The sequence below is a fragment of the Rhinoderma darwinii genome, chromosome 7, assembly GCF_050947455.1.
Source record: "Rhinoderma darwinii isolate aRhiDar2 chromosome 7, aRhiDar2.hap1, whole genome shotgun sequence".
Taxonomy (NCBI): domain Eukaryota; kingdom Metazoa; phylum Chordata; class Amphibia; order Anura; family Rhinodermatidae; genus Rhinoderma; species Rhinoderma darwinii.
In genome coordinates, this window is record NC_134693.1 from 6,862,437 (window position 1) to 6,890,238 (window position 27,802).

At 42.5% G+C, this 27,802-nt stretch overlaps 1 protein-coding gene across 1 annotated transcript in view; it reads right to left on the bottom strand.

The window, feature by feature from the left end:
* TIE1 (tyrosine kinase with immunoglobulin like and EGF like domains 1) overlaps window positions 1-27,802 on the bottom strand; it is a 49,547-nt gene that overhangs the window by 14,233 nt on the left and 7,512 nt on the right. The window contains exons 3-14 of the mRNA XM_075832668.1: window positions 23,176-23,286; window positions 22,710-22,865; window positions 22,486-22,617; window positions 21,044-21,184; window positions 20,379-20,507; window positions 19,347-19,492; window positions 18,509-18,653; window positions 17,064-17,222; window positions 16,433-16,570; window positions 15,501-15,791; window positions 7,527-7,820; window positions 3,631-3,824 (exon numbers count right to left, since the gene is read on the bottom strand). Coding sequence (XP_075688783.1) covers window positions 3,631-3,824; window positions 7,527-7,820; window positions 15,501-15,791; window positions 16,433-16,570; window positions 17,064-17,222; window positions 18,509-18,653; window positions 19,347-19,492; window positions 20,379-20,507; window positions 21,044-21,184; window positions 22,486-22,617; window positions 22,710-22,865; window positions 23,176-23,286 — 2,036 coding nt within the window. The remainder of the gene's footprint in view (window positions 1-3,630; window positions 3,825-7,526; window positions 7,821-15,500; window positions 15,792-16,432; window positions 16,571-17,063; window positions 17,223-18,508; window positions 18,654-19,346; window positions 19,493-20,378; window positions 20,508-21,043; window positions 21,185-22,485; window positions 22,618-22,709; window positions 22,866-23,175; window positions 23,287-27,802) is intronic.

Here is a 27,802-nt window from a genome sequence, read left to right on the forward strand (position 1 = left end):
CAGAGACATTACATCATATGTGACTGATATCAGCCGCTCCTCTTATATCACTCCAGTACTATTATATCCTCCAGAGACATTACATCATATGTGACTGATATCAGCCGCTCCTCTTATATCACTCCAGTACTATTATATCCTCCAGAGTCATTACATCATATGTGACTGATATCAGCCGCTCCTCTTATAACACTCCAGTACTATTATATCCTCCAGACATGACATCATATGTGACTGATATCAGCCGCTCCTCTTATATCACTCCAGTACTATTATATCCCCCAGAGACATTACATCATATGTGACTGATATCAGCCGCCCCTCTTATATCACTCCAGTACTATTATATCCTCCAGAGACATTACATCATATGTGTGACTGATATCAGCCGCTCCTCTTATAACACTCCAGTACTATTATATCCTCCAGAGACATTACATCATATGTGTGACTGATATCAGCCGCTCCTCTTATATCACTCCAGCACTATTATATCCTCCAGAGACATTACATCATATGTGACTGATATCAGCCGCTCCTCTTATATCACTCCAGTACTATTATATCCTCCAGAGACATTACATCATGTGTGACTGATATCAGCCGCTCCTCTTATAACACTCCAGCACTATTATATCCTCCAGAGACATGACATCATATGTGTGACTGATATCAGCCGCTCCTCTTATATCACTCCAGTACTATTATATCCTCCAGAGACATTACATCATATGTGACTGATATCAGCCGCTCCTCTTATACCACTCCAGTACTATTATATCCTCCAGAGACATTACATCATATGTGTGACTGATATCAGCCGCTCCTCTTATAACACTCCAGCACTATTATATCCTCCAGAGACATGACATCATATGTGACTGATATCAGCTGCTCCTCTTATATCACTCCAGTACTATTATATCCTCCAGAGACATTACATCATATGTGTGACTGATATCAGCCGCTCCTCTTATATCACTCCAGCACTATTATATCCCCCAGAGACACTACATCATATGTGTGACTGATATCAGCCGCTCCTCTTATATCACTCCAGTACTATTATATCCTCCAGAGACATTACATCATATGTGTGACTGATATCAGCCACTCCTCTTATAACACTCCAGCACTATTATATCCTCCAGAGACATTACATCATATATGTGACTGATATCAGCCGCTCCTCTTATATCACTCCAGTACTATTATATCCTCCAGAGACATTACATCATATGTGACTGATATCAGCCGCTCCTCTTATAACACTCCAGTACTATTATATCCTCCAGAGACATTACATCATATATGTGACTGATATCAGCCGCTCCTCTTATAACACTCCAGAACTATTATATCCTCCAGAGACACTACATCATATGTGTGACTGATATCAGCCGCTTCTCTTATAACACTCCAGTACTATTATATCCTCCAGAGACAATACATCATATGTGACTGATATCAGCCGCTCCTCTTATAACACTCCAGTACTATTATATCCTCCAGAGACATTACATCATATGTGTGACTGATATCAGCCGCTCCTCTTATAACACTCCAGTACTATTATATCCTCCAGAGACATTACATCATGTGTGACTGATATCAGCCGCTCCTCTTATAACACTCCAGTACTATTATATCCTCCAGAGAAATTACATCATATGTGTGACTGATATCAGCCGCTCCTCTTATAACACTCCAGCACTATTATATCCTCCAGAGACATTACATCATATGTGATTGATATCAGCCGCTCCTCTTATAACACTCCAGTACTATTATATCCTCCAGAGACATTACATCATATGTGACTGATATCAGCCGCTCCTCTTATATAACACTCCAGTACTATTATATCCTCCAGAGACATTTACATCATATATGTGACTGATATCAGCCGCTCCTCTTATAACACTCCAGTACTATTATATACTCCAGAGACATTACATCATATGTGACTGATATCAGCCGCTCCTCTTATATAACACTCCAGTACTATTATATCCTCCAGAGACATTACATCATATGTGTGACTGATATCAGCCGCTCCTCTTATAACACTCAAGTACTATTATATCCTCCAGAGACATTACATCATATGTGACTGATATCAGCCGCTCCTCTTATATCACTCCAGTACTATTATATCCTCCAGAGACATTACATCATATGTGACTGATATCAGCCGCTCCTCTTATAACACTCCAGTACTATTATATCCTCCAGAGTCATTACATCATTTGTGACTGATATCAGCCGCTCCTCTTATAACACTCCAGCACTATTATATCCTCCAGAGACATTACATCATATATGTGACTGATATCAGCAGCTCCTCTTATAACACTCCAGTACTATTATATCCTCCAGAGACATTACATCATATGTGACTGATATCAGCCGCTCCTCTTATAACACTCCAGTACTATTATATCCTCCAAACATTACATCATATGTGTAACTGATATAAGCCGCTCCTCTTATAACACTCCAGCACTATTATATCCTCCAGAGACATTACATCATATGTGACTGATATCAGCCACTCCTCTTATAACACTCCAGTACTATTATATCCTCCAGAGTCATTACATCATATATGACTGATATCAGCCGCTCCTCTTATATCACTCCAGTACTATTATATCCTCCAGAGACATTACATCATATGTGTGACTGATATCAGCCGCTCCTCTTATATCACTCCAGCACTATTATATCCTCCAGAGACATTACATCATGTGTGACTGATATCAGCCGCTCCTCTTATATCACTCCAGTACTATTATATCCTCCAGAGACATTACATCATATGTGTGACTGATATCAGCAGCTCCTCTTATATCACTCCAGTACTATTATATCCTCCAGAGACATTACATCATATGTGTGACTGATATCAGCCGCTCCTCTTATATCACTCCAGTACTATTATATCCTCCAGAGACATTACATCATATATGTGACTGATATTAGCCGCTCCTCTTATAATGCTCCAGCACTATTATAAACCACAGATGGTATATAAGCCCTAAAGTGGAATAATATAGTAGCAGATATGCTTCCCCCTGGTGGACAGATCAGGTGATATGTTTATTTGTTTGTTTGTTTGTTTGTTTGTTTGTTTGTTTGTTTGTTTGTTTGTTTGTTTGTTTGTTTGTTTGGGAAAAGACTCCTCTCTTTCCACAGGTATAACTTGAAGCTTCAGGGCCCCAATGCAATATCTGTTTGGACATGTTCACACATTCAGGATTTTCTGGAAAAAATCTGTGCGGAATAATGAACGCGCTGCAGTTTTTAGAATCCTCAGCATGTTGATTAGTTGCGTGGATTCTGCACAGAACAGGGTTAATCATCAAGTGGATCCACTCGCACATCCGCAGCATAAATCTGAGTTTCAGCCTCGGGTTTCTGGATCAGTTTCATTGAAAAATCTACGTCATAGGCAAATTGGACACATGAGAATATGAACAGTCCCCCAAGCAATCAGGTGTAATTTATAGAACTTCTTATATGGGGCAGAGGGTCCATACACTACTGCCCCCCTTATAGCCCCACCATACCCCCTCTATTTTTTTGTTAAGTCATTGTAATTATGCATTATATGATCTGATTACTTACAGATCCGGACTGATACGTGAACATTCTCCTGCGATGAAATAAATTATTTTTAATGCAAAATAGAGCGAGAAGCGCGACAATGATGGTAAAACACGTAACGGATACGGAGCCGATGATCGCTAAAATAAGCTGCTGGCCCGAACTGGAGGCTTGGAAACTTCGGACCTCCTCGCTGGTGGCCATAATGGGCGACTCTGCGGAGAAAAACTGTATTTACTGCAAAGAACAAGGCAACAAAGAGGAGACAAACAGAAACAAGCGAAGTAGAACAATATAACAAAATCCTCATCATAACGTGTAAGAAGCTGATGCGAAAAAGGGAGAGGGGGTATTTAGGCCAGTAGTACATGAGCGTCATACTGGTGCATAGTAGTAATATTATTAGAAGTAGTAGTATTAGGAGTGGTAGTATTAATATTTAGAGTTAGTAGTTTCACTGTTTGTAGCAATATTATTATCATTAGTTTTAGTAGTAATATTATATGTAGTATTAGTAGCATTAATGTTAATAGCAGTATTATTATCAGTAGTATTCACAGTAGTAACAGTATTATTATTATTATCATTAGTATTAGTAGTAGTAGTATTATCATTAGTATTTTTATCATTAGTATTAGTATTATTATTAGTAGTAGTATTCGTATTATTATCAGTAGTATTAGTAGTAGTATTATTGGTAGTATTAGTATCAGTAGTTTTAGTAGTAGTATTATCAGTAGTATTAGTAGCAGTATTATTGGTAGTATTAGTATCAGTAGTTTTAGTAGTAGTATCCATCGTAGTAGTAGTAGTAGTAGTAGTAGTAGTAGTAGCAGCAGTATTATCAGTAGTATTAGTATCAGTATTATTGGTAGTATTAGTAGTAGTATCAGTAGTATTAGCAGCAGTATTATTGGTAGTATTAGTAGTATTATCAGTAGTATCAGTAGTAGTATTAGTAGTAGTATTATCAGTAGTATTAGTAGCAGTATTATTGGTACTATTAGTAGTATTATTATTATTCTAAGTAGTATTAGTAGTATTATTATCTGTTGTATTAGTAGTAGTAGTAGTATTATCAGTAGTATAAGTACCAGTATTATTGGTAGTATTATTAGTATTAGTAATACAGTAGTATTACCAGTAGTAGTGATTTTGGTAGTATTAGTATCGGTAGTATTAGTAGTAGTAGCAGCATTACTAGTAGTAGTATTAGTAGTAGTAGCAGTAGTAGTAGTAGCAGTATTAGTAGTATTATTAGTAGTATTATCTTTAGTATTAGTAGTAGTATTATTGGTAGTATTATCAGTAGTAATAGTAGTATTATCAGTAGTATTAGTATTATTGTCAGTAGTATTAGTAGTAGTATTATCAGTAGTATTAGTAGCAGTATTATTGGTAGTATTAGTAGTATCAGTGGTATTAGTAGTAGTATTATCAGTAGTATTAGTAGCAGTATTATTGGTAGTATTAGTAGTAGTATTATCAGTAGTATTAGCAGCAGTATTATTGGTAGTATCAGTAGTATTAGTAGTGGTATTATCAGTAGTATCAGTATTAGTAGTTGTCATTTTGGTAGTATTGGTATTAGTAGTAGTATTATCAGTAGTATTAGTACCAGTATTATTGGTAGTATTAGTAGTATTAATAGCATTAGTAGTATTATTAGCTGTCATATTAGTATTATCAGTAGTATTAGTACCAGTATTATTGGTAGTATTATTAGTAGTAGTATTATCAGTAGTATCAGTAGAAGTATTAGTATCAGTAGTATTAGTAATAGTAGCAGCATTAGTAGTAGTAGTAGTAGTAGTAGTATCAGTAGTATTAGTATCAGTATTAGTAGTATTATCTGTAGTATTAGTAGTAGTATTATTGGTAGTATTATCAGTAGTATTAGTAATAGTAGTATTATCAGTAGTATTAGTAGCAGTAATATTGGTAGTATTAGTAGTAGTATTATCAGTAGTATTAGCAGCAGTATTATTGGTAGTATTAGCAGTGGTATTAACAGTAGTATTAGTAGTAGTATTAGTAGTTGTCATTTTGGTAGTATTGGTATTAGTAGTAGTATTATCAGTAGTATTAGTAGCAGTATTATTGGTAGTATTAGTAGTATTATCAGTAGTATTAGTAGCAGTATTATCAGTAGTATTAGTAGTATTATCAGTAGTATTAGTAGTAGTATCAGTAGTATTAGTAGTATTATTAGTAGTATTAGTAGTAGTATTATCAGTAGTATTAGTAGTATTATCAGTAGTATTAGTAGTATTATCAGTAGTATTAGTAGTAGTATTAGTAGTAGTATTATCGGTAGTATTAGTAGTAGTATTATCAGTAGTATTAGTAGTAGTATTATCAGTAGTATTAGTAGTAGTATTATCAGTAGTATTAGCAGTAGTATTATCAGTAGTATTAGTAGTAGTATTATCAGTAGTATTAGTAGTAGTATTAGTAGTAGTAGTATTATCAGTAGTATTAGTAGTAGTATTATCAGTAGTATTAGCAGTAGTATTATCAGTAGTATTAGTAGTAGTATTATCAGTAGTATCAGTAGTATTATTAGTAGTAGTATTAGTAGTAGTATTATCAGTAGTAGTAGTAGTAGTAGTAGTATCAGTAGTATTAGTAGTAGTATTATCAGTAGTAGTAGTAGTATTATCAGTAGTAGTAGTAGTAGTAGTATTATCAGTAGTATTAGTAGTAGTATTATCAGTAGTAGTATTATCAGTATTATTAGTAGTAGTATTATCAGTAGTATCAGTAGAAGTATTAGTATCAGTAGTATTAGTAATAGTAGCAGTAGTAGTAGTAGTAGTATCAGTAGTATTAGTATCAGTATTAGTAGTAGTAGTAGTATTATCTGTAGTATTAGTAGTAGTATTATTGGTAGTATTATCAGTAGTATTAGTAATAGTAGTATTATCAGTAGTATTAGTAGCAGTATTATTGGTAGTATTAGTAGTATTATCAGTAGTATTAGTAGTATTATCAGTAGTATTAGTAGCAGTATTATCAGTAGTATTAGTAGTATTATCAGTAGTATTAGTAGTAGTATTATCAGTAGTATTAGTAGTATTATCAGTAGTATTAGTAGTAGTATTATCAGTAGTATTAGTAGTATTATCAGTAGTATTAGTAGTAGTATTATCAGTAGTATTAGTAGTAGTATTATCGGTAGTATTAGTAGTAGTATTATCAGTAGTATTAGTAGTAGTATTATCAGTAGTATTAGTAGTAGTATTATCAGTAGTATTAGCAGTAGTATTATCAGTAGTATTAGTAGTAGTATTATCAGTAGTATTAGTAGTAGTATTAGTAGTAGTATTATCAGTAGTAGTATTATCAGTATTATTAGTAGTAGTATTATCAGTAGTATCAGTAGAAGTATTAGTATCAGTAGTATTAGTAATAGTAGCAGTAGTAGTAGTAGTAGTAGTATCAGTAGTATAAGTATCAGTATTAGTAGTAGTAGTAGTATTATCTGTAGTATTAGTAGTAGTATTATTGGTAGTATTATCAGTAGTAATAGTAGTATTATCAGTAGTATTAGTAGCAGTAATATTGGTAGTATTAGTAGTAGTATTATCAGTAGTATTAGCAGCAGTATTATTGGTAGTATTAGTAGTGGTATTAACAGTAGTATCAGTAGTATTAGTAGCAGTATTATTGGTAGTATTAGTAGTATTATCAGTAGTATTAGTAGTATTATCAGTAGTATTAGTAGCAGTATTATCAGTAGTATTAGTAGTAGTATTATCAGTAGTATTAGTAGTAGTATTAGTAGTAGTATTATCGGTAGTAGTAGTAGTAGTATTATCAGTAGTAGTAGTAGTAGTAGTAGTAGTATTATCAGTAGTATTATCAGTAGTATTAGTATTCATTTTCACAGTAGTAGAAGTGGAGAGGACATTTACCGTCGTCGCTGTACGTGGCTGCGGTCACGCTGTGACTCCATTCTCCTGGGACTCTGGAGTTTGCCCGGACTCTGAACTGGTACACTGTGCTGGTGTTCAGGCCGCTGATGATGTACCAGGTCTGGTTGTGGTTCTCTGTGTCTGCCCACTGCTGCTCCCCGGGAGCTCCCAGCCTCCGGCTCTCCACCGTGTATTTAATGATCCCCCCATTGGGGTCATCAGGGGGAGACCAGAGCAGCTTCACACTCTCCCTGGACAGGGGGTCGGCGTGGACGTCTTTGGGAGGTGACGGACCTGTGAACACAAGTGTTTTAGGCTCCTGAAAACACTGAAGATTTTTTTGCAGAAATTTCTGTGACTGAAAATCAATTCCAATTATTTGACTGGGAATAAATCTGCAGCAAACACAAAATCTGAACCAAAACCTGTCGCGTGTGCATGGGGTCCCAGGCTGGATTCACAAAATGTGCGCCAAAGATTTTACTGCAGCAAATCCAGCACAAATTCTGCATGTTTTCCATTCGGATTTGCTGCGGACTACTAAAGATTTAACCCTTTGCAATCCACGTAGAATAGATAATGTCTGTAGAGATTCTAATATTTTACCATAGACTTTAAAGTAACATTTGGCCGCAGGTTCTGGTCTGGGGTCTGTATTAGATTAGGGGGTCTGGGTCTGTATTAGTTTAGAGGTCTGGTCTGGGAGCTGTATTAGTTCAGAGGTCTGGTCTGGGGTCTGTATTAGATTAGAGGTCTGGTCTGGGGTCTGTATTAGTTTAGGGGTCTGGTCTGGGGTCTGTATTAGTTTAGGGGTCTGGTCTGGGGTCTGTATGAGTTTAGAGGTCTGGTCTGGGGTCTGTATTAGATTAGGGGTCTGGTCTGGGGTCTGTATTAGTTTAGGGGTCTGGTCTAGGTCTGTATTAGTTTAGGGGTCTGGTCTGGGGTCTGTATTAGTTTAGGGGTCTGTTCTGGGGTCTGTATTAGTTTAGGGGTCTGGTCTGGGGTCTGTATTAGATTAGGGGTCTGGTCTGGGGTCTGTATTAGTTTAGAGGTCTGGTCTGGGGTCTGTATTAGATTAGGGGTCTGGTCTGGGGTCTGTATTAGTTTAGGGGTCTGGTCTAGGTCTGTATTAGTTTAGGGGTCTGGTCTGGGGTCTGTATTAGTTTAGGGGTCTGTTCTGGGGTCTGTATTAGTTTAGGGGTCTGGTCTGGGGTCTGTATTAGATTAGGGGTCTGGTCTGGGGTCTGTATTAGTTTAGAGGTCTGGTCTGGGGTCTGTATTAGATTAGGGGTCTGGTCTGGGGTCTGTATTAGTTTAGGGGTCTGGTCTTGGGTCTGTATTAGATTATGGGTCTGGTCTGGGGTCTGTATTAGTTTAGGGGTCTGGTCTGGGGGCTGTATTAGTTTAGAGGTCTGGTCTGGGGGCTGTATTAGATTATGGGTTTGGTCTGGGGTCTGTATTAGTTTAGGGGTCTGGTCTGGGGGCTGTATTGGTTTAGAGGTCTGGTCTGGGGGCTGTATTAGATTAGGGTTCTGGTCTGGGGGCTGTATATGATTAGGGGTCTGGTCTGGGGTCTGTATTAGTTTAGAGGTCTGGTCTGGGGTCTGTATTAGTTTAGAAGTCTGGTCTGGGGGCTATATTAGTTTAGAGGTCTGGTCTGGGGTCTATTAGATTAGGGGTCTTGTCTGGGGTCTGTATTAGATTAGAGGTCTGGTCGGGTCTGTATTAGATTAGGGGTCTGGTCTGGGGTCTGTATTAGATTAGAGGTCTGGTCTGGGGTCTGTATTAGTTTAGAGGTCTGGTCTGGAGGCTGTATTAGATTAGAGGTCTGGTCTGGGGTCTGTATTAGTTTAGAGGTCTGGTCTGGGGTCTGTATTAGTTTAAAGGTTACATAGTTACATAGTTACATAGTTAGTACGGCTGAAAAAAGACACATGTCCATCAAGTTCAACCAAGGGAAGGGAAAAGGGAAGGAAAAATTTCTACACATAGGAGCTAATATTTTTGGTGTCTTTATTAGTTTAGAGGTCTGGTCTGGGGGCTGTATTAGATTAGAGGTCTGGTCTGGGGTCTGTCTTAGATTAGGGGTCTGGTCTGGGGTCTGTATTAGTTTTGAGTTCTGGTCTGGGGTCTGTATTAGTTTAGAGGTCTGGTCTGGGGTCTGTATTAGATTAGAGGTCTGGTCTGGGGTCTGTATTAGATTAGGGGTCTGGTCTGGGGTCTGTATTAGATTAGAGGTCTGGTGTCTGTATTAGATTAGGGGTCTGGTCTGGGGTCTGTATTAGATTATGGGTCTGGTCTGGGATCTGTATTAGTTTAGGGGTCTGGTCTGGGGGCTGTATTAGTTTAGAGGTCTGGTCTGGGGGCTGTATTAGATTAGGGTTCTGGTCTGGGGGCTGTATATGATTAGGGGTCTGGTCTGGGGTCTGTATTAGTTTAGAGGTCTGGTCTGGGGCCTATATTAGATTAGAGGTCTGGTCTGGGGTCTGTATTAGATTAGAGGTCTGGTCTGGGGTCTGTATTAGATTAGGGGTCTGGTCTGGGGTCTGTATTAGTTTAGAGGTCTGGTCTGGGGGCTATATTAGATTAGAGGTCTGGTCTGGGGGCTGTATTAGATTAGAGGTCTGGTCTGGGGACTGTATTAGATTAGGGGTCTGGTCTGGGGTCTGTATTAGTTTTGAGGTCTGGTCTGGGGTCTGTATTAGATTAGAGGTCTGGTCTGGGGCTGTATTAGATTAGGGGTCTGGTCTGGGGTCTGTATTAGATTAGGGGTCTGGTCTGGGGGCTGTATTAGATTAGAGGTCTGGTCTGGGGTCTGTATTCGTTTAGAGGTCTGGTCTGGGGTTTGTATTAGTTTAGAGGTCTGGGGTCTGTATTCGTTTAGAGGTCTGGTCTGGGGTCTGTATTAGTTTAGAGGTCTGGTCTGGGGACTGTATTAGTTTAGAGGTCTGGTCTGGGGTCTGTATTAGTTTAGAGGTCTGGGGGCTGTATTAGTTTAGGGGTCTGGTCTGGGGTCTGTATTAGATTAGAGGTCTGGTCTGGGATCTGTATTCGTTTAGGGGTCTGGTCTGGGGTCTGTATTAGATTAGGGGTCTGGTCTGGAGTCTGTATTAGTTTTGGGGGTCTGGTCTGGGGACTGCATTCGTTTAGGGGGTCTGGATCTGTATTAGTTTAGGGGTCTAGTCTGGGGTCTGTATTAGTTTAGGGGTCTGGTCTGGGGTCTGTATTAGTTTTGGGGGTCTGGTCTGGGGGCTGTATTAGTTTCTGGGTCTGATCTGGAGTCTGTATTCGTTTTGGGGGTCTAGGTCTGTATTAGTTTAGAGGGTCTGGGAGCGGTATTAGTTTCGGGGTCTGGTCTGGAGTCTGTATTCGTTTTGGGGTCTGGTCTGGAGTCTGTATTAGTTTAGAGGGTCTGGTCTGGGATCTGTATTAGTTTAGGGGTCTGGTCTGGGGGCTGTATTAGTTTAGAGGTCTGGTCTGGGGTCTGTATTAGTTTAGAGGTCTGGTGTCTTTATTAGTTTAGAGGTCTGGTCTGGGGGCTGTATTAGATTAGAGGTCTGGTCTGGGGTCTGTATTAGATTAGAGGTCTGGTCTGGGGTCTGTATTAGATTAGGGGTCTGGTCTGGGGTCTGTATTAGATTAGAGGTCTGGTGTCTGTATTAGATTAGGGGTCTGGTCTGGGGTCTGTATTAGATTATGGGTCTGGTCTGGGATCTGTATTAGTTTAGGGGTCTGGTCTGGGGGCTGTATTAGTTTAGAGGTCTGGTCTGGGGGCTGTATTAGATTAGGGTTCTGGTCTGGGGGCTGTATATGATTAGGGGTCTGGTCTGGGGTCTGTATTAGTTTAGAGGTCTGGTCTGGGGCCTATATTAGATTAGAGGTCTGGTCTGGGGTCTGTATTAGATTAGAGGTCTGGTCTGGGGTCTGTATTAGATTAGGGGTCTGGTCTGGGGTCTGTATTAGTTTAGAGGTCTGGTCTGGGGGCTATATTAGATTAGAGGTCTGGTCTGGGGGCTGTATTAGATTAGAGGTCTGGTCTGGGGTCTGTATTAGATTAGGGGTCTGGTCTGGGGTCTGTATTAGTTTTGAGGTCTGGTCTGGGGTCTGTATTAGATTAGAGGTCTGGTCTGGGGCTGTATTAGATTAGGGGTCTGGTCTGGGGTCTGTATTAGATTAGGGGTCTGGTCTGGGGGCTGTATTAGATTAGAGGTCTGGTCTGGGGTCTGTATTCGTTTAGAGGTCTGGTCTGGGGTTTGTATTAGTTTAGAGGTCTGGGGTCTGTATTCGTTTAGAGGTCTGGTCTGGGGTCTGTATTAGTTTAGAGGTCTGGTCTGGGGACTGTATTAGTTTAGAGGTCTGGTCTGGGGTCTGTATTAGTTTAGAGGTCTGGGGGCTGTATTAGTTTAGGGGTCTGGTCTGGGGTCTGTATTAGATTAGAGGTCTGGTCTGGGATCTGTATTCGTTTAGGGGTCTGGTCTGTGGTCTGTATTAGATTAGGGGTCTGGTCTGGAGTCTGTATTAGTTTTGGGGGTCTGGTCTGGGGACTGCATTCGTTTAGGGGGTCTGGATCTGTATTAGTTTAGGGGTCTAGTCTGGGGTCTGTATTAGTTTAGGGGTCTGGTCTGGGGTCTGTATTAGTTTTGGGGGTCTGGTCTGGGGGCTGTATTAGTTTCTGGGTCTGATCTGGAGTCTGTATTCGTTTTGGGGGTCTAGGTCTGTATTAGTTTAGAGGGTCTGGGAGCGGTATTAGTTTCGGGGTCTGGTCTGGAGTCTGTATTCGTTTTGGGGTCTGGTCTGGAGTCTGTATTAGTTTAGAGGGTCTGGTCTGGGATCTGTATTAGTTTAGGGGTCTGGTCTGGGGGCTGTATTAGTTTAGAGGTCTGGTCTGGGGTCTGTATTAGTTTAGAGGTCTGGTGTCTTTATTAGTTTAGAGGTCTGGTCTGGGGGCTGTATTAGATTAGAGGTCTGGTCTGGGGTCTGTATTAGATTAGAGGTCTGGTCTGGGGTCTGTATTAGATTAGGGGTCTGGTCTGGGGTCTGTATTAGATTAGAGGTCTGGTGTCTGTATTAGATTAGGGGTCTGGTCTGGGGTCTGTATTAGATTATGGGTCTGGTCTGGGATCTGTATTAGTTTAGGGGTCTGGTCTGGGGGCTGTATTAGTTTAGAGGTCTGGTCTGGGGGCTGTATTAGATTAGGGTTCTGGTCTGGGGGCTGTATATGATTAGGGGTCTGGTCTGGGGTCTGTATTAGTTTAGAGGTCTGGTCTGGGGCCTATATTAGATTAGAGGTCTGGTCTGGGGTCTGTATTAGATTAGAGGTCTGGTCTGGGGTCTGTATTAGATTAGGGGTCTGGTCTGGGGTCTGTATTAGTTTAGAGGTCTGGTCTGGGGGCTATATTAGATTAGAGGTCTGGTCTGGGGGCTGTATTAGATTAGAGGTCTGGTCTGGGGTCTGTATTAGATTAGGGGTCTGGTCTGGGGTCTGTATTAGTTTTGAGGTCTGGTCTGGGGTCTGTATTAGATTAGAGGTCTGGTCTGGGGCTGTATTAGATTAGGGGTCTGGTCTGGGGTCTGTATTAGATTAGGGGTCTGGTCTGGGGGCTGTATTAGATTAGAGGTCTGGTCTGGGGTCTGTATTCGTTTAGAGGTCTGGTCTGGGGTTTGTATTAGTTTAGAGGTCTGGGGTCTGTATTCGTTTAGAGGTCTGGTCTGGGGTCTGTATTAGTTTAGAGGTCTGGTCTGGGGACTGTATTAGTTTAGAGGTCTGGTCTGGGGTCTGTATTAGTTTAGAGGTCTGGGGGCTGTATTAGTTTAGGGGTCTGGTCTGGGGTCTGTATTAGATTAGAGGTCTGGTCTGGGATCTGTATTCGTTTAGGGGTCTGGTCTGGGGTCTGTATTAGATTAGGGGTCTGGTCTGGAGTCTGTATTAGTTTTGGGGGTCTTGTCTGGGGACTGCATTCGTTTAGGGGGTCTGGATCTGTATTAGTTTAGGGGTCTAGTCTGGGGTCTGTATTAGTTTAGGGGTCTGGTCTGGGGTCTGTATTAGTTTTGGGGGTCTGGTCTGGGGGCTGTATTAGTTTCTGGGTCTGATCTGGAGTCTGTATTCGTTTTGGGGGTCTAGGTCTGTATTAGTTTAGAGGGTCTGGGAGCGGTATTAGTTTCGGGGTCTGGTCTGGAGTCTGTATTAGTTTTGGGGTCTGGTCTGGAGTCTGTATTAGTTTAGAGGGTCTGGTCTGGGATCTGTATTAGTTTAGGGGTCTGGTCTGGGGGCTGTATTAGTTTAGAGGTCTGGTCTGGGGTCTGTATTAGTTTAGAGGTCTGGTGTCTTTATTAGTTTAGAGGTCTGGTCTGGGGGCTGTATTAGATTAGAGGTCTGGTCTGGGGTCTGTATTAGATTAGGGGTCTGGTCTGGGGTCTGTATTAGTTTAGAGGTCTGGTCTGGGGTCTGTATTAGATTAGAGGTCTGGTCTGGGGTCTGTATTAGTTTAGAGGTCTGGTCTGGGGTCTGTATTAGATTATGGGTCTGGTCTGGGATCTGTATTAGTTTAGGGGTCTGGTCTGGGGGCTGTATTAGATTAGAGGTCTGGTCTGGGGGCTGTATTAGATTAGGGTTCTGGTCTGGGGGCTGTATATGATTAGGGGTCTGGTCTGGGGTCTGTATTAGTTTAGAGGTCTGGTCTGGAGCCTATATTAGATTAGAGGTCTGGTCTGGGGTCTGTATTAGATTAGAGGTCTGGTCTGGGGTCTGTATTAGATTAGGGGTCTGGTCTGGGGTCTGTATTAGTTTAGAGGTCTGGTCTGGGGGCTATATTAGATTAGAGGTCTGGTCTGGGGGCTGTATTAGATTAGAGGTCTGGTCTGGGGTCTGTATTAGATTAGGGGTCTGGTCTGGGGTCTGTATTAGTTTTGAGGTCTGGTCTGGGGTCTGTATTAGATTAGAGGTCTGGTCTGGGGCTGTATTAGATTAGGGGTCTGTATTAGATTAGGGGTCTGGTCTGGGGGCTGTATTAGATTAGAGGTCTGGTCTGGGGTCTGTATTCGTTTAGAGGTCTGGTCTGGGGTTTGTATTAGTTTAGAGGTCTGGGGTCTGTATTCGTTTAGAGGTCTGGTCTGGGGTCTGTATTAGTTTAGAGGTCTGGTCTGGGGACTGTATTAGTTTAGAGGTCTGGTCTGGGGTCTGTATTAGTTTAGAGGTCTGGGGGCTGTATTAGTTTAGGGGTCTGGTCTGGGGTCTGTATTAGATTAGAGGTCTGGTCTGGGATCTGTATTCGTTTAGGGGTCTGGTCTGGGGTCTGTATTAGATTAGGGGTCTGGTCTGGAGTCTGTATTAGTTTTGGGGGTCTGGTCTGGGGACTGCATTCGTTTAGGGGGTCTGGATCTGTATTAGTTTAGGGGTCTAGTCTGGGGTCTGTACTAGTTTAGGGGTCTGGTCTGGGGTCTGTATTAGTTTTGGGGGTCTGGTCTGGGGGCTGTATTAGTTTCTGGGTCTGATCTGGAGTCTGTATTCGTTTTGGGGGTCTAGGTCTGTATTAGTTTAGAGGGTCTGGGAGCGGTATTAGTTTCGGGGTCTGGTCTGGAGTCTGTATTAGTTTTGGGGTCTGGTCTGGAGTCTGTATTAGTTTAGAGGGTCTGGTCTGGGGGGCTGTATTAGTTTAGAGTGTATGATCTAAGGGCTGTATTTAGGGGGTCCTGTCTGGGATCTGTATTAGTTTAGGGGTCTGGACTGCAGTCTGTATAAGTTTAGGGGTCTTGGGTCTATATTTAGAGGGTCTGGTCAGGGGTCTTTATTTCGGGGGTCTGGTTTGGGGTCAGTAGGATTAGGGTTTTTCAGACCTGATGTCCCTTTTCATAAGTTGGAAACTATGGCATGGACCCGAAGACACATGAACTTTTTTCACAATTTTTTCAGCTTATTGAAAAGTCTTGATCAGAAGAATCCAACATGAGACAGAGACGGGACGGAGCTGCTCCCACCTTTGCTGTTGAGTATGATGATGTAGGGCTCGGACGGGGGTCCCAGGCTTGTGCAGTGATAGATGAGGACTCGGAAGGTGTATTCTGTCTTGGAGCTGAGGCCATAAATCCGGGCAGACAGGACGTCTATGGAGGTTATGTTCTCCTGGCGGAAAAGACGGTTGGCGGGGTGGTAAATCCTGACCAGGTAACCGCCCCCGACAGCGCTGTAGGAGGGGAGCTGCCAGTTTATGTATAACGTGTTGCGGTCTTCTATGGAGTAGCCCTTGATCTCGGGCTTCACTGCGGGTTCTATAGAAAAAACAGCAACAAACTAAACATTACCGGCACGTCCGGAGTAATTCAGATCATACAGTATCTTTTCTGGAGGTCTGAAGTTTGATGGTGGAGACAATTAAGGGGTATGTGGACTTTTGCAACCAAGTTTTTATCACTCCAATGCATAAAAAAAATTGAAGCAGCCTTGTAAATAGTGTTAATCTCCAATCGTTTTTTGTATACAGCTCCTGTGCAGATCTATGTGTTACCATGGTTACAGACTACACATAAACCCTTTGTACTCTGATTTTGCATTCCTATCTTACTCCACCGATACATGACTGCAGGTTTGTTTGTATACTGTAACCCATGGAGACACATTGGTATGCATAGAAGCTGTATACAGAAAACGGTAGGAGATTTGTGGAACTAAAAAGGGAACCAGGGAGAACGTTTTATGATGAGCAAAAATTAATGTAAATTAAATTTGAATTAAAAATAAAGTCATATAGGTGCGATTTGTGTCCAGCTGGTGGTCATAGCTGGTACTGCATGTTTTATCTGCATATTTGAGACATTCTGGGTCTTGGAGACTGTTCTGTGGACAGTCCGGGCCACATACAGACAAACTGAAGTAAGCTGATGACGTAAAAGCCGTATGTCCACATATTTACCTGTACAGTCTGTATGCAGCACGGCCACGGGTCCCAGGGGTCCCTCTCCTCCAGCTCCGGGTCGACTCAGCTGAAACTGCACCAGGTAAGAAGTGACGGGTTTCAGGTTCGGCAGAGTTATATTATCTTTTGGATCCACTGGAAAATAGAGAAAATGAACTTGTGATCAATTTGGGACTGATTTAATCTTCCCGCCGGTCCCTGCCGGTCCTATGTAATCCGTATGAAGATATAGGTTCCAGTAGTTTCCTATATAATTTACATAAACGAATGACATTACTTATCTGGGTATTCCCATCTTACATGATCGCTAGGATATACCGTCACCGACCCCTGGGACCCTCACTGATCCTAATTTAGCTCTGCGTCCCCTGCACCGTTTCTCCTGCACAGTGGCGCCCCCCAATCACCCGCGCTGCCGAGCGCTGCAGTACAGACTTCCATACAAGTGAATGGAGTCGGCTGCAATTCCCAGAACATCCAGTTGGTCGGGGGCGCCGCTGCGCTGGGAAAACTTAGAAGGGAAAATCAAAAGCAGATTGTGTGATGCAAATATCTGACAAAAAGGTAGAAATAAAGGAGCCCCTGCTGTAGAACACATCGAAATAAGATTTCAGGAAAGATCCCATACCTACAATATTGGACCAGTCGCTTGTACTTTCCTTGGGTCGATACAGTAATTTAATGGAGGAAATCGGCCCGTCTCCAGTAAAATGACGGAGCGGAGCGAGGATCAGATGTCTGCTCCCCCGGACGAGCAAGCGTGGAGGCTCCAGAGGTTTAGGCGGCACTGCCCAGAGAGAACAGGGTGATGATTAAAGCATCAATGGGGGGGCAACAGATTCATTATGTTTCTTTGCTACAATTTTACTGTGGTGGGATATGGTGGGAAAGTAGATTATAGGTGCCTAAATATTTCTAAAAACTAAAAATATCTCACAAAATACTAAACAGTTCTAAAGCATGCAGTACCAGCTATGACCACCAGGTGGCCGATGAGTCAACTGATTGCACTTTATGGCAAGTTGTAATTTGTACTTCTTAGGGTATGTTCACACGGCCTATTTACGGACGTAATTCGGGCGTTTTTGCCCCGAATTACGTCCGAAAATAGCGCCTCAATAGCGCTGACAAACATCTGCCCATTGAAAGCAATGGGCAGACGTTTGTCTGTTCACACGAGGCGTAATTTACGCGCCGCTGTCAAAAGACGGCGCGTAAATAGATGCCCGCGTCAAAGAAGTGACCTGTCACTTCTTTGGCCGTAATTGGAGCCGTTATTCATTGACTCCAATGAATAGCAGCGCCAATTACGCCCGTAATGGACGCGGCGTTCAAGCGCCTGCACATGCCGTTACGGCTGATATTACGGGGATGTTTTCAGGCTGAAACATCCCCGTAATTTCAGCTGTTACGGACGCTGCCGTGTGAACATACCCTTATTGTCCACTTACTGCATCCTGTGTGCCAAACTGTTGGGTATTTTCACACATTGCGGTCAAATTGCATCTATTGCTGCAAATTTTACCAATTTTTGCAAAACCACAGCGTTTTCACAGAAATCGTGGCAAAACTGCAACATGTGAATACAGACTTACTGATTTATACATGATATGAGAAGAAAATTATCCAGTCTAATTGTTAAAAAGTTCTGCAACTTTCTTATATACTTTGTGATTCAATTCCTCATCATTTTCAAGATCTCTGCTTGCTGGACTCCAAGGTGATAGCTCTTACCAACAGTGATACATTGTAAAAAAAAAAAATCTGCAGCTGTGTGAGCAGGATTAGGTCAGGGCAGGTTTTTTAGGCTCTAGATGTAAACAGGAATGTTTCTACCCACTGACAGCAAATAGAGATCTTGAAATTATAATAATATAAGTCGCACTGTGTTTTATGAAGTAATTAATGAATTGGTTTTGTTTTAGGATTGACGCATGGGGGCGTCTGTGTTCACTTTGCCTCTGGCCTCAAATTTATTTGCATCCCCCAGGTTATAAGGAAGACTAAAGAAGCAGAATACAGACAGTTGTAGATTGCAGGCTGCATCCCAGACCAATGATCAGAATAATTTACCTTTGACCAGGACTTGAAATTTGCGACTGTCCTGCCCCCCGCTGGTCGAGACGCTACATTCCCAGAAGCCACGGTCGGACAGCGTTAGTGCGAGGACACTGAACTTACATGTGCTACGTTCGGAGTCCAGCACAGCCTGACTGGCCTGATGGGGAGAAGACAGAAGAAAAATCATCAACAGGCCACAGCTGTACCAGCCGCCCACATAACGGCCCACAACATCACATGTCGCTCTATATAATGATAACCGGTTGTATAGCCCACGGGGGCACTTAGGGGGGATTCCCAGTACCTGGGGACCCCCCACTGAGCCATTCATGAGATTTAAAGGATAAAATTCTTTCTGCTGCCACTAGGGGGAGCTACTGCTTACAGATTTATTATAGAAGTCAATGAGAGCTGTATAAATCCCTGTGCAGTGAGCTCCCTCTAGTGGTGGCTGCAGGTAGACAGAATATTATCATGTATCTGTGGATGTTTGAAGCAGGAGATTTGGGGCTTTGTATCAGAAAAACAGATCTCTGACCCCTGTACAGAATTCCTGACCTATTTATAGTAAATATAATTACATTCTAGGCGCATTCTCCCGCCATAAAACATCTCCGTTAACCCTTGCACCATCCAAAGCACCAGAAATATGATGTGTTAATCAGGGTTACCAATCGTCAGTAAATTCCCGGACATTCGGTATAATGGGGGAAGGGGCATTTAAAACTTAAAAACCGTTCCTGAGGTATGTGGGGGTCCCAGCTGAGGGACACTCACTGATCTTATATAAAGTCTGATTGTTCTGTCTATTGTCCGTGGAGTCAATCATTATAAACCTTCCGCTACTTACGCTTAGGACAGAACCGTCCGGTCGGCGCAGCACGATACTCTCCCGCACGGGCTGTGGCTTCCCAGCGGCGGCGCAAATCAGGATCGCTGTGGAATTCAGATTAAACTCAACCTGGGATGGAAGATCAATGATCTGAGGGAGATGATCTGCATGGAGTGAGAACAACAAGGTCAAAAAATACGGAACAATACGGTGAGATCGTCTACACCCCCCGACCCCCCAATACTGTAACTCACTGGTGGGTATAAATTTCAGGTACAGTTATTAATACTCTGTGCTGCTGGGGACTCTCCTTACACTATGCAGTCTATTACAAGATCAGCACACTCTTCTGCTGAAATACTATGTGCTGCTGGGGACCTTGCCCATTCCACTATGCAATCTCCCACAAGATCAGCACACAGCTTTACTGAAATACTTTGTGCTGCTGGGGACTCCCATTCCACTATGTAAGTCTCTACTGTGTGACCTCCCATAAAAATCCCACTCCTAGACTAGAATACTCTGTGCTGCTGGGGAGGCCACTTCCACTATACAATCTCTCACATGATCAGCACACGCCTCTACTGAAATACTCTGTGCTGCTGGTGACCATGATCCTTGCACTATGTAAGTGATCAGCATACACCTCTCCTAAAATACTCTGTTCTGCTGTGGAAACCTTCCAGTATGTAACTTACAGTCTGTGACCTCTCATTTGTCTCCATCCCCCTCCTCACATGATGACACGGCCCCCTTCCCCACTAACATCATCACAGGAGTAGACAGGTCACTGCTCCCCACAAGATCAACACGCTCCTATCTTAAAATACTCTGCGCTGCTGGGGAACCCTGCTCCTCCTCCCACTATGTAACTCTTAGTCTATGACCTCTCACAAAATCAGCACACTCCGCCCTTGAAATACTCTGTGCTGCTGTGGTCCATATCCTGATCTGATTGGCTAAAGCTTGTTCTACGCTCACCCGCTCCACACCTGGTACATCCAGAAGTGAATAGAATCCTGTAATGAGATAAATTACAATCAACCTCACCCGACTTCTCGCAGTGCTGCCCATGCCAGCCGTTGGGGCACACACAGCCGCTGAACCTATTACAGGAGCCCCCGTTCTTGCACTCGCACTTCAGGGCACAGTTTGCTCCATACATTCCTGGAGGACACCCTGTAAAAACACAATTCAGGTAACAGGTGTAAATAAGACGGGTGTGGAGAGCCAGGGCGATGCCAACACGTCCTCAGGGCAAGGAAAAGCCTAAACCAGTTTATCAGTTTCTAGAATAAATCAGAGCAGCGTCCACAGAATACCTGGAGTCTAATCACAACGGGGATATTACAGGTCTCTATATAAAGCCAGATTCATCTTCCATCAGTTCAATGCACTGGAGCACAGTGTACACAATTCCATGCACAGGGGTCAGGAAGCTATAGAATTGCTCATCCTGACCTTCCTGGTTCATGAACGGAATGCCAGAACTGCAGTGAAGACTGCCACTAACACATGCAGGGCAGTAGGAAGGAAGGAGCAATGGAAGATGTAAGTCTATAAAACTGCAAAATTATACACTGAAGATCATGGATCCATTTGTCATCATGGACCCTGGGGATCTTCTGATGGACCCGTCCGATTCTCTGGTGGACCCGTCCGATGTGAGCCCATGTGACAGACCATGTGGGTTGGGATGTCCAATGATTTGGTACCTGTTTGGCAATGTGTTCCGGTCCAGCCACTTCCACAAGAACATCCATAGGGGTCGGGGAGACAGAAGGTCAGGCCCTTGCAGCCATGTTCTCGCTTACACGTCTCCTGGCAGTTTCTGCCGAAGTTCCCTTCTCTGCAAGCTGGAGAGCACAAAGGAAAGAAACGGCGACCTTATTATATGGCGGACGCAATCCGGCCTTCTACTGGACTAAAGCCGCCCATAAACACTAGGTAGAAATCATCCAATATGTCCGATTTCAATCATATTGGCCGATTGTATGATTGTAATACACAGAGGATCGTTCATTGACGCCTGATGTCTGCTGAAACGGTGATCGGCAATGTTGCCCCACCAGAGACATGAGATTGTCTACCAATCCCACCAACAGCGGTTGCAGCTGCCAACAAATATCTCATGTCTTTGGCCACGTTATCTTCTCCTCTTTGGAGAATCCCTAGTTTTTAGAAGGGTCCCTTGACAATAAGCTGATTACACAGTCTCCCCCTCTTGGACCCCCAGCGATCAGCTGTGATCTGTGGGGAAACCTGGCAGTAAGTGTTCAGTTTCCCTGCAGCGCCACCACAGGAGAAATGAAGTATTACACAGTGTCCATTCATATCAATGTGTTGTGTGTGTAACACTGGACAGGACGGGTCCTCCAGAGAGAGAGACGCTCTATGTAACCGCTCTCCACCCTGACCAAGAGATGAGGATCCTGAACATAAATTTGGCGCGCGACATGTACAACAGTTTTTTGGCGCAATTATCTGTGTAAATCTCCCTCATTGTTGACTTGATGGTGACCAAGAATAATAAGGCTATGTACACACAGGGCGGATATGCTGCGTTAAAGCGCACAGCGTATCGGCCCTGGTCGCCGCAGGCAATTCCGGCTGAAAAACCGCACCAAATTGTGGTGCAGTTTTTCGGCCGGAATGTCCACAACGGAAAACTGAACATAAAAAAGAAAGTTTGATACGTACATAGCCATTGCGACGCGTCCCACTTCCGTCCTGCAGTCCGCCTCCTCGGATGATGTTTCATCCCATGTGACCTGTGATTGGCTGCAGCGATCACATGAGATGAAGCGTCAACCCAGGAGGCCGGCCTGGACGAAGAAACACACAATTCTGGGTAAGTATAAGAAAAAAAAATTCTGCAATTTGTTGCGGGTTTTACGTCCCCATTGAATTCGATAGAGAAAATCCACAACAAAAACAAGAGAAATGATGTAAATACAATTGACATTCCGCGGATTAAAAAAACCGCACCGCATGTCAATTTCTGGGCGTTTTTTCCGCTCATCATTTGCGCAGCGCGTGGAGGACATTAATTCTAGTCAAAACTCTGCTGCCACTGTATTATGCTGCCGATTTTCCGCTACGAAATCCTACTTTCTACTGCACTAAGCTCAGCAATTAACCATAAAATGTCGCTCACCCTTTTCACAGCGAGTTCCCATGAACCCCGGCGCACAGACGCACTCTCCGCTGCTGTCGTGACACACTCCACCGTTCAAGCAGTCCAGGCAATCCTTCTGACACGATGGACCCCACTTATCGGCCGCACACCCTGTAGAAGGGGACACATGGGGCAATTATGATGGCAATACCACAAAACCTCCGGGGCTTAGTTTGCCCCTATGAGCAGATCACGTGTCTGACCTCGCACGATGAGCCTGAAGAAGGCGTTGACGAGAGGACTCGCCCCCATGAAGCCAGCGCTGTAAACGCCAGCCTGATCGTGCTGCACCGACAGGAAGCTGAGCAGCGCTATCCCGCTATTTACGTCGTTCTTGTATGTCGTCTGCAAGAAGGTCCCTGGAATGTAAGAGTTAATGTATTACAGCTAAAAAAAAAAAATTAAAAAATTATATTTCAAAAAGTTTTCCAGGATTAAAAAAAACATGGCTACTTTCCTCCAAAAACAGCCCCACACCTGGCCACAGGTTGTGTGTGGTATTGCAGTTCAAATCCATTCACCTCAGGTACTAGCAGCGACTACTTAATCTGCACCCCTATGATGACACTGCCTGGCTGGAGGAGATATCCCCTTTTGCCTGGATCATTTTTGTTCTCTTCTCCAATTTAGAAGCATAGAAATATGAAACTATCAGACACCATCACCCACCATTGTACTTCCAGAAGATGTCTGGGTGCCCGAACTTTAGGACTTTGGCTTGCAGTTCTGCATCTTGGTTCACACTCACGGTCACCGTCACTTTAACTGGAACTAGATCGGCTGCAAAGCAAAACACAAGAGAGGTTATTATGCGACCGGTGATTTATCGACCTGACGATTATCAAGGAGGACAAACATTGTGCCGGTGACCTTTTATCTATAGCCAGTGCTGGACAGAGACGATACATGCTTGCTGATGGTTTCCACCAACCGATTTTTTTTTCCTCTGAGATAAAAGGTGCCAAAGATGCCTGGTCGCCGCTTATTTACCTCTCACTATACAAATAGCATGCAAGATTTACAGGTAATTGCTGTTGACCAAATTATTTTATCGGTCTCTCATTTCAGTCCGTGTGGAGGAGGAGAGGGGGCAGAGGGGCATGTGCTAGCAGCCTGCAGGGAGAGGAGGAGAAGCTGTGATTCTCCTCCTGTCCCTATATGGCTGTAGATTACTCCAGGGAAACGTTTATTCATGATATCACTACCTCTTTCTTATCAGAGAGCATACTTTTTGTTTTTACTCCACGAAGCGGCTGTTTAACCCCTCAGATGCCGCGGCCAATGCTGACTACGGCATCAAAGTAGTTTCACAGGAAAAAAATGATAAAAATACTTTTTTCCCCTTACACAAAATACACATAATAGAGAAAAACATAATCAGACACATAAAGAATAAAAAAAACACAAATAATTTATTATATTTTTCCACACGAAAAAGCCATAAAAAAAACAAATCACAGAAAAACTGTTTTCTGTTCATCTCGCCTCCCAAAAATAGGAATAAAACGTATAAAAAGTTATATGCACCCCAAAATGGTACCAATCAGTTAGAAGTCGTTCTGCAAAAAACAAGCCCCCATCCAAAAAAAATAATTTAAGAAAAAATAAGTGTTTTTATTGCGCCATAGCAGTAAAACATACCCAAGACTTAATAAATTAGGCGCATCTTATTCCAGCGCTGTTTAGATTAAGACTGGTGCATGAAACCCCGATCTTAATGAGTACCCCAATGGCTTTTCTGAAGAAGCAATGGGGAGTTTAAAACCGGTGCAAAAGAAAGGAGGAGCGATCGCCCAGAGCAACCAATCAGATTCCAACTCTCATTTTTCAGTGGTCGTGTGGCAAATAAAAGCAGCGACCTGACTAGTGGCTCTGGGTGACTGCTCCACCTTTCCTTTGCACCAGTTATGATACATCTCCCCCAATATGTTGTAGATTCCTTATTATGGAAATTCCAGAGTTCATGCGCGTGAGCCGGGAGTACGGCCTTATATCCGGGGGCTCCAGCTCTCCCCACTAATGTTACATTTCCACACATCTCAGTGGCATGTCCGAAAATAAATTAAGGTTGAATTCTACCTTAAAAATGTACGTTCCCTCTTCAACTCCTTTTTGTTTTTTGGGTATTTTTTTTAAATATCTTATTAGGTTCAAAATTTTGTTCAGATTAATTTCTCTATATATATATTCATAGTGGTTGAAGCTTTGTTTTTTTTGTATACAGAGCTACAAATCTTCTGCATAGACATAGAGTTAAATAATACAATTCTGTCTTCCTGCAGCCACCACTAGGGGGAGTGTATGAGCTCACAGCATACTGTTATACACTGTCACCACATTATAAGTCCCCTGTCTCCTACATGATGTGATCGGCGCTGTAATGTAGATTACAGTAGTGGGTTTTATTTAGAAAAACGATCATATTTGATGGAGTTATGACCTATTTTATCTTTATGCTAATTAGTTTCTTAATGACCAACTGGGCGTGTTTTACTTTTTGACCAAGTGGGCGTTGTGGAGGGAAGTGTATGACGCTGACCAATCAGTGACCAATCAGCGTCATACACTTCTCTCCATTCATTTACTCTGCACATAGCGATCTTACTAGATCACTATTTGCAGTCACTTACTCACATATTAACATTACTGAAGTGTCCTGACAGTGAATATACATCACCTCCAGCCAGGACGTGATGTCTATTCACAATCCTGACACCTCGGTAGCGTTTGTGTGAGATTTACAGCATAGCAAGGGTAATCTAGCGAGATTGCGCTGTAAACTGTCATTTACAGCGAGATCATGCTTGCTGTGCTGTAAGTCTCACACAAACGTTACCGAAGTGTCGGGTTTGTGAATAAACATTGCGTCCTGGCTGGAACTGATGTCTATTCACTGTCAGGACACTTCAGTAACGTTAATGTGTGTGTATGTGACTGCAAATAGTGATCTAGTAAGATCGGTATGTGCAGAGTAAATGAATGGAGAGAAGTGTATGACGCTGATTGGTCACTGATTGGTCACTGATTGGTCAGCATCATACACTCCTCTGTACAACGCCCACTTGGTCATATAGTAAAACCAGCCCAGTTGGTCATTAAGAAACTCATTAACATAAAGCAAATATAGGTCATAACGCCGTCAAAAATTATCGTTTTTCTAAATAAAAAACACTGCTGTAATCTATATTACAGCGCCGATCACATCATGTACAATATAGGGCACTTATAATGTGGTGACAGAGCCGCTTTAATAAAAACACAGTATGCAGTAAGCTCCTCAGCTCCCCCTAGTGGTGGCTTTAGGATGACAGAATTTTGTCCTATAACTCTATGCAGGGGATTTGGAGCTCCGACCGCTATAAATGAATATTATGACATTAATCAGCACTGAATACTGGACCTAAAATTCACATTAAATGTCTCTATTAATTGTAAAATCAAGTAATCTGGCAGTTCCAGACGTCTCATTCTCAGGACACTTCCCTTGTTTTCTTGCTTTCAGTCGGAGGATTCTTATCTCACGTTCCTTCTCCTTCCTGCTTTTAACAACTATCAGAGAATTTCTCCTAAAAAGTGAAAGTTGTTTCCTTGTAAATGAATCGTCGTCAAGTATAAGTCTCACTTCTTGGGAACTCGGGTGTTTAGTGTATTTACTGTGTTTATCAGAGCAGCGATAAGATCACTGCTACCGTACAGAGCAGGAGGAAGGAAACACAATCAGTGACTGGAGGAATACAGATCTGGAAGAAGCAAACGCTCCATGTAAACTCTAAACTAAAGCCAAAAAATAAATAAATAGGACACGAGACGCAACAAGAGCGGAGAAGTCGTAAAATTACATTAAAGGGATTTTCCGGTTTTATGTAAATAAAACGTAATCACTATATAATAAAACATGCTACAACTTTTTCACATACCCTGTGTTTCCATTTGGCACAATTTCAAGATCTCTGCTTGCTGTCAGTGAGGGAAAACATTATTGTTTATATCCAGAAGCTTAAAACCTGCACAGACCTAATACTTCACACAGCTGGGGGTTTGCTATAATTGTTACCAGTCTAGACAATCCTCTGTGAGATAAAGAGTCTGGTCTGCAGACTGATACATTTTTCCTGCACTGATACATTGTAACAAACTATCGGGACAGGAGAGAGATTTATGCTGCTGAGAGAGAAATGTCTAGACTGGATACAATTGTTACAAATCCTCAGCTGTGAGAATTATTAGGTCTGTAGGGGTTTTCAGTCTCTGGATGTAAAGTAGAATGTTCCAATTCAATAAAAGCAAGTAGAGATGTTGAAAATGGTAAGGAATTGAAGCACAAAGTTTTTTAGAAATTTGCAGAACTTTTCATGATAGGACAAAACAGCAGAAACTACGACTTTTAGCAAATTAATGTAAAACAGGTTAAAGGGTTTGTCCACTACCGGATAGCTTATTTGTACATAATCTGTGGGGGTCCGACACCCGGACCTACGCACCTATCAGCCGCTCCCGTGCACCGGACGTCCATGTCAGAAGCAGATGGCTCCAGTCACGGAATAGCGGCCGAGATGCAGTACTGTTCAAGTGAATAGGAGCAGAGCTGCAGCACGACCGCTATGCAATCTACGGAGCCAACTGCTTCCAGCTCTGTACATGGCATACTGTGCAATGACATCCGGTGCCCGCTGGCAGCCGTAACCGCTGATCGGTGCGGGGTCCAGGTGTCTGACCCGCACCGATCATATACGGACGGCCTATCCGGTGGATAGGTCATCAGCTGTCCGGTAGCGGACAACCCCTTTAAACTGACATGAAAAGTTGAGACATTTTTGGAATACTTTCATTGACTTTTTTTTTTTTACTGTTTTTATGTTACATTGCATCTTTTTTACATTCACTTCCAGAGCTGATTTCATAATTCTGCTGGTTGCTCCACCCTGCTGTCAGATATGAGCTTTGACTAGGTAGTGGTCATTTAAGCTCCCACAATGCACTGCTCACGTAGCTCAAATACAGTACAAAATAAGTAAAGCAAAGGATTTCAACATTATATGGGGGTCCTCTCATCTTATAAAGTGATGGCATATCCCTAGGATCGAGCTGTTACCGATCACATCTAAGTTCATAACTTATATGTGATCGTCTACAGGTAGATCCTGCGTGTCAGAGACACACAGGACCCGCTGACACTGAACCCGTCAGATCCACGGGACTGACAGATACAGATGCAAAAAGTCAAAATATTTTTTAATAAAAGATATTTACAAAGTTGCAGAAAACACATTGAAAAAACAAAAACTAATTCAAAGTA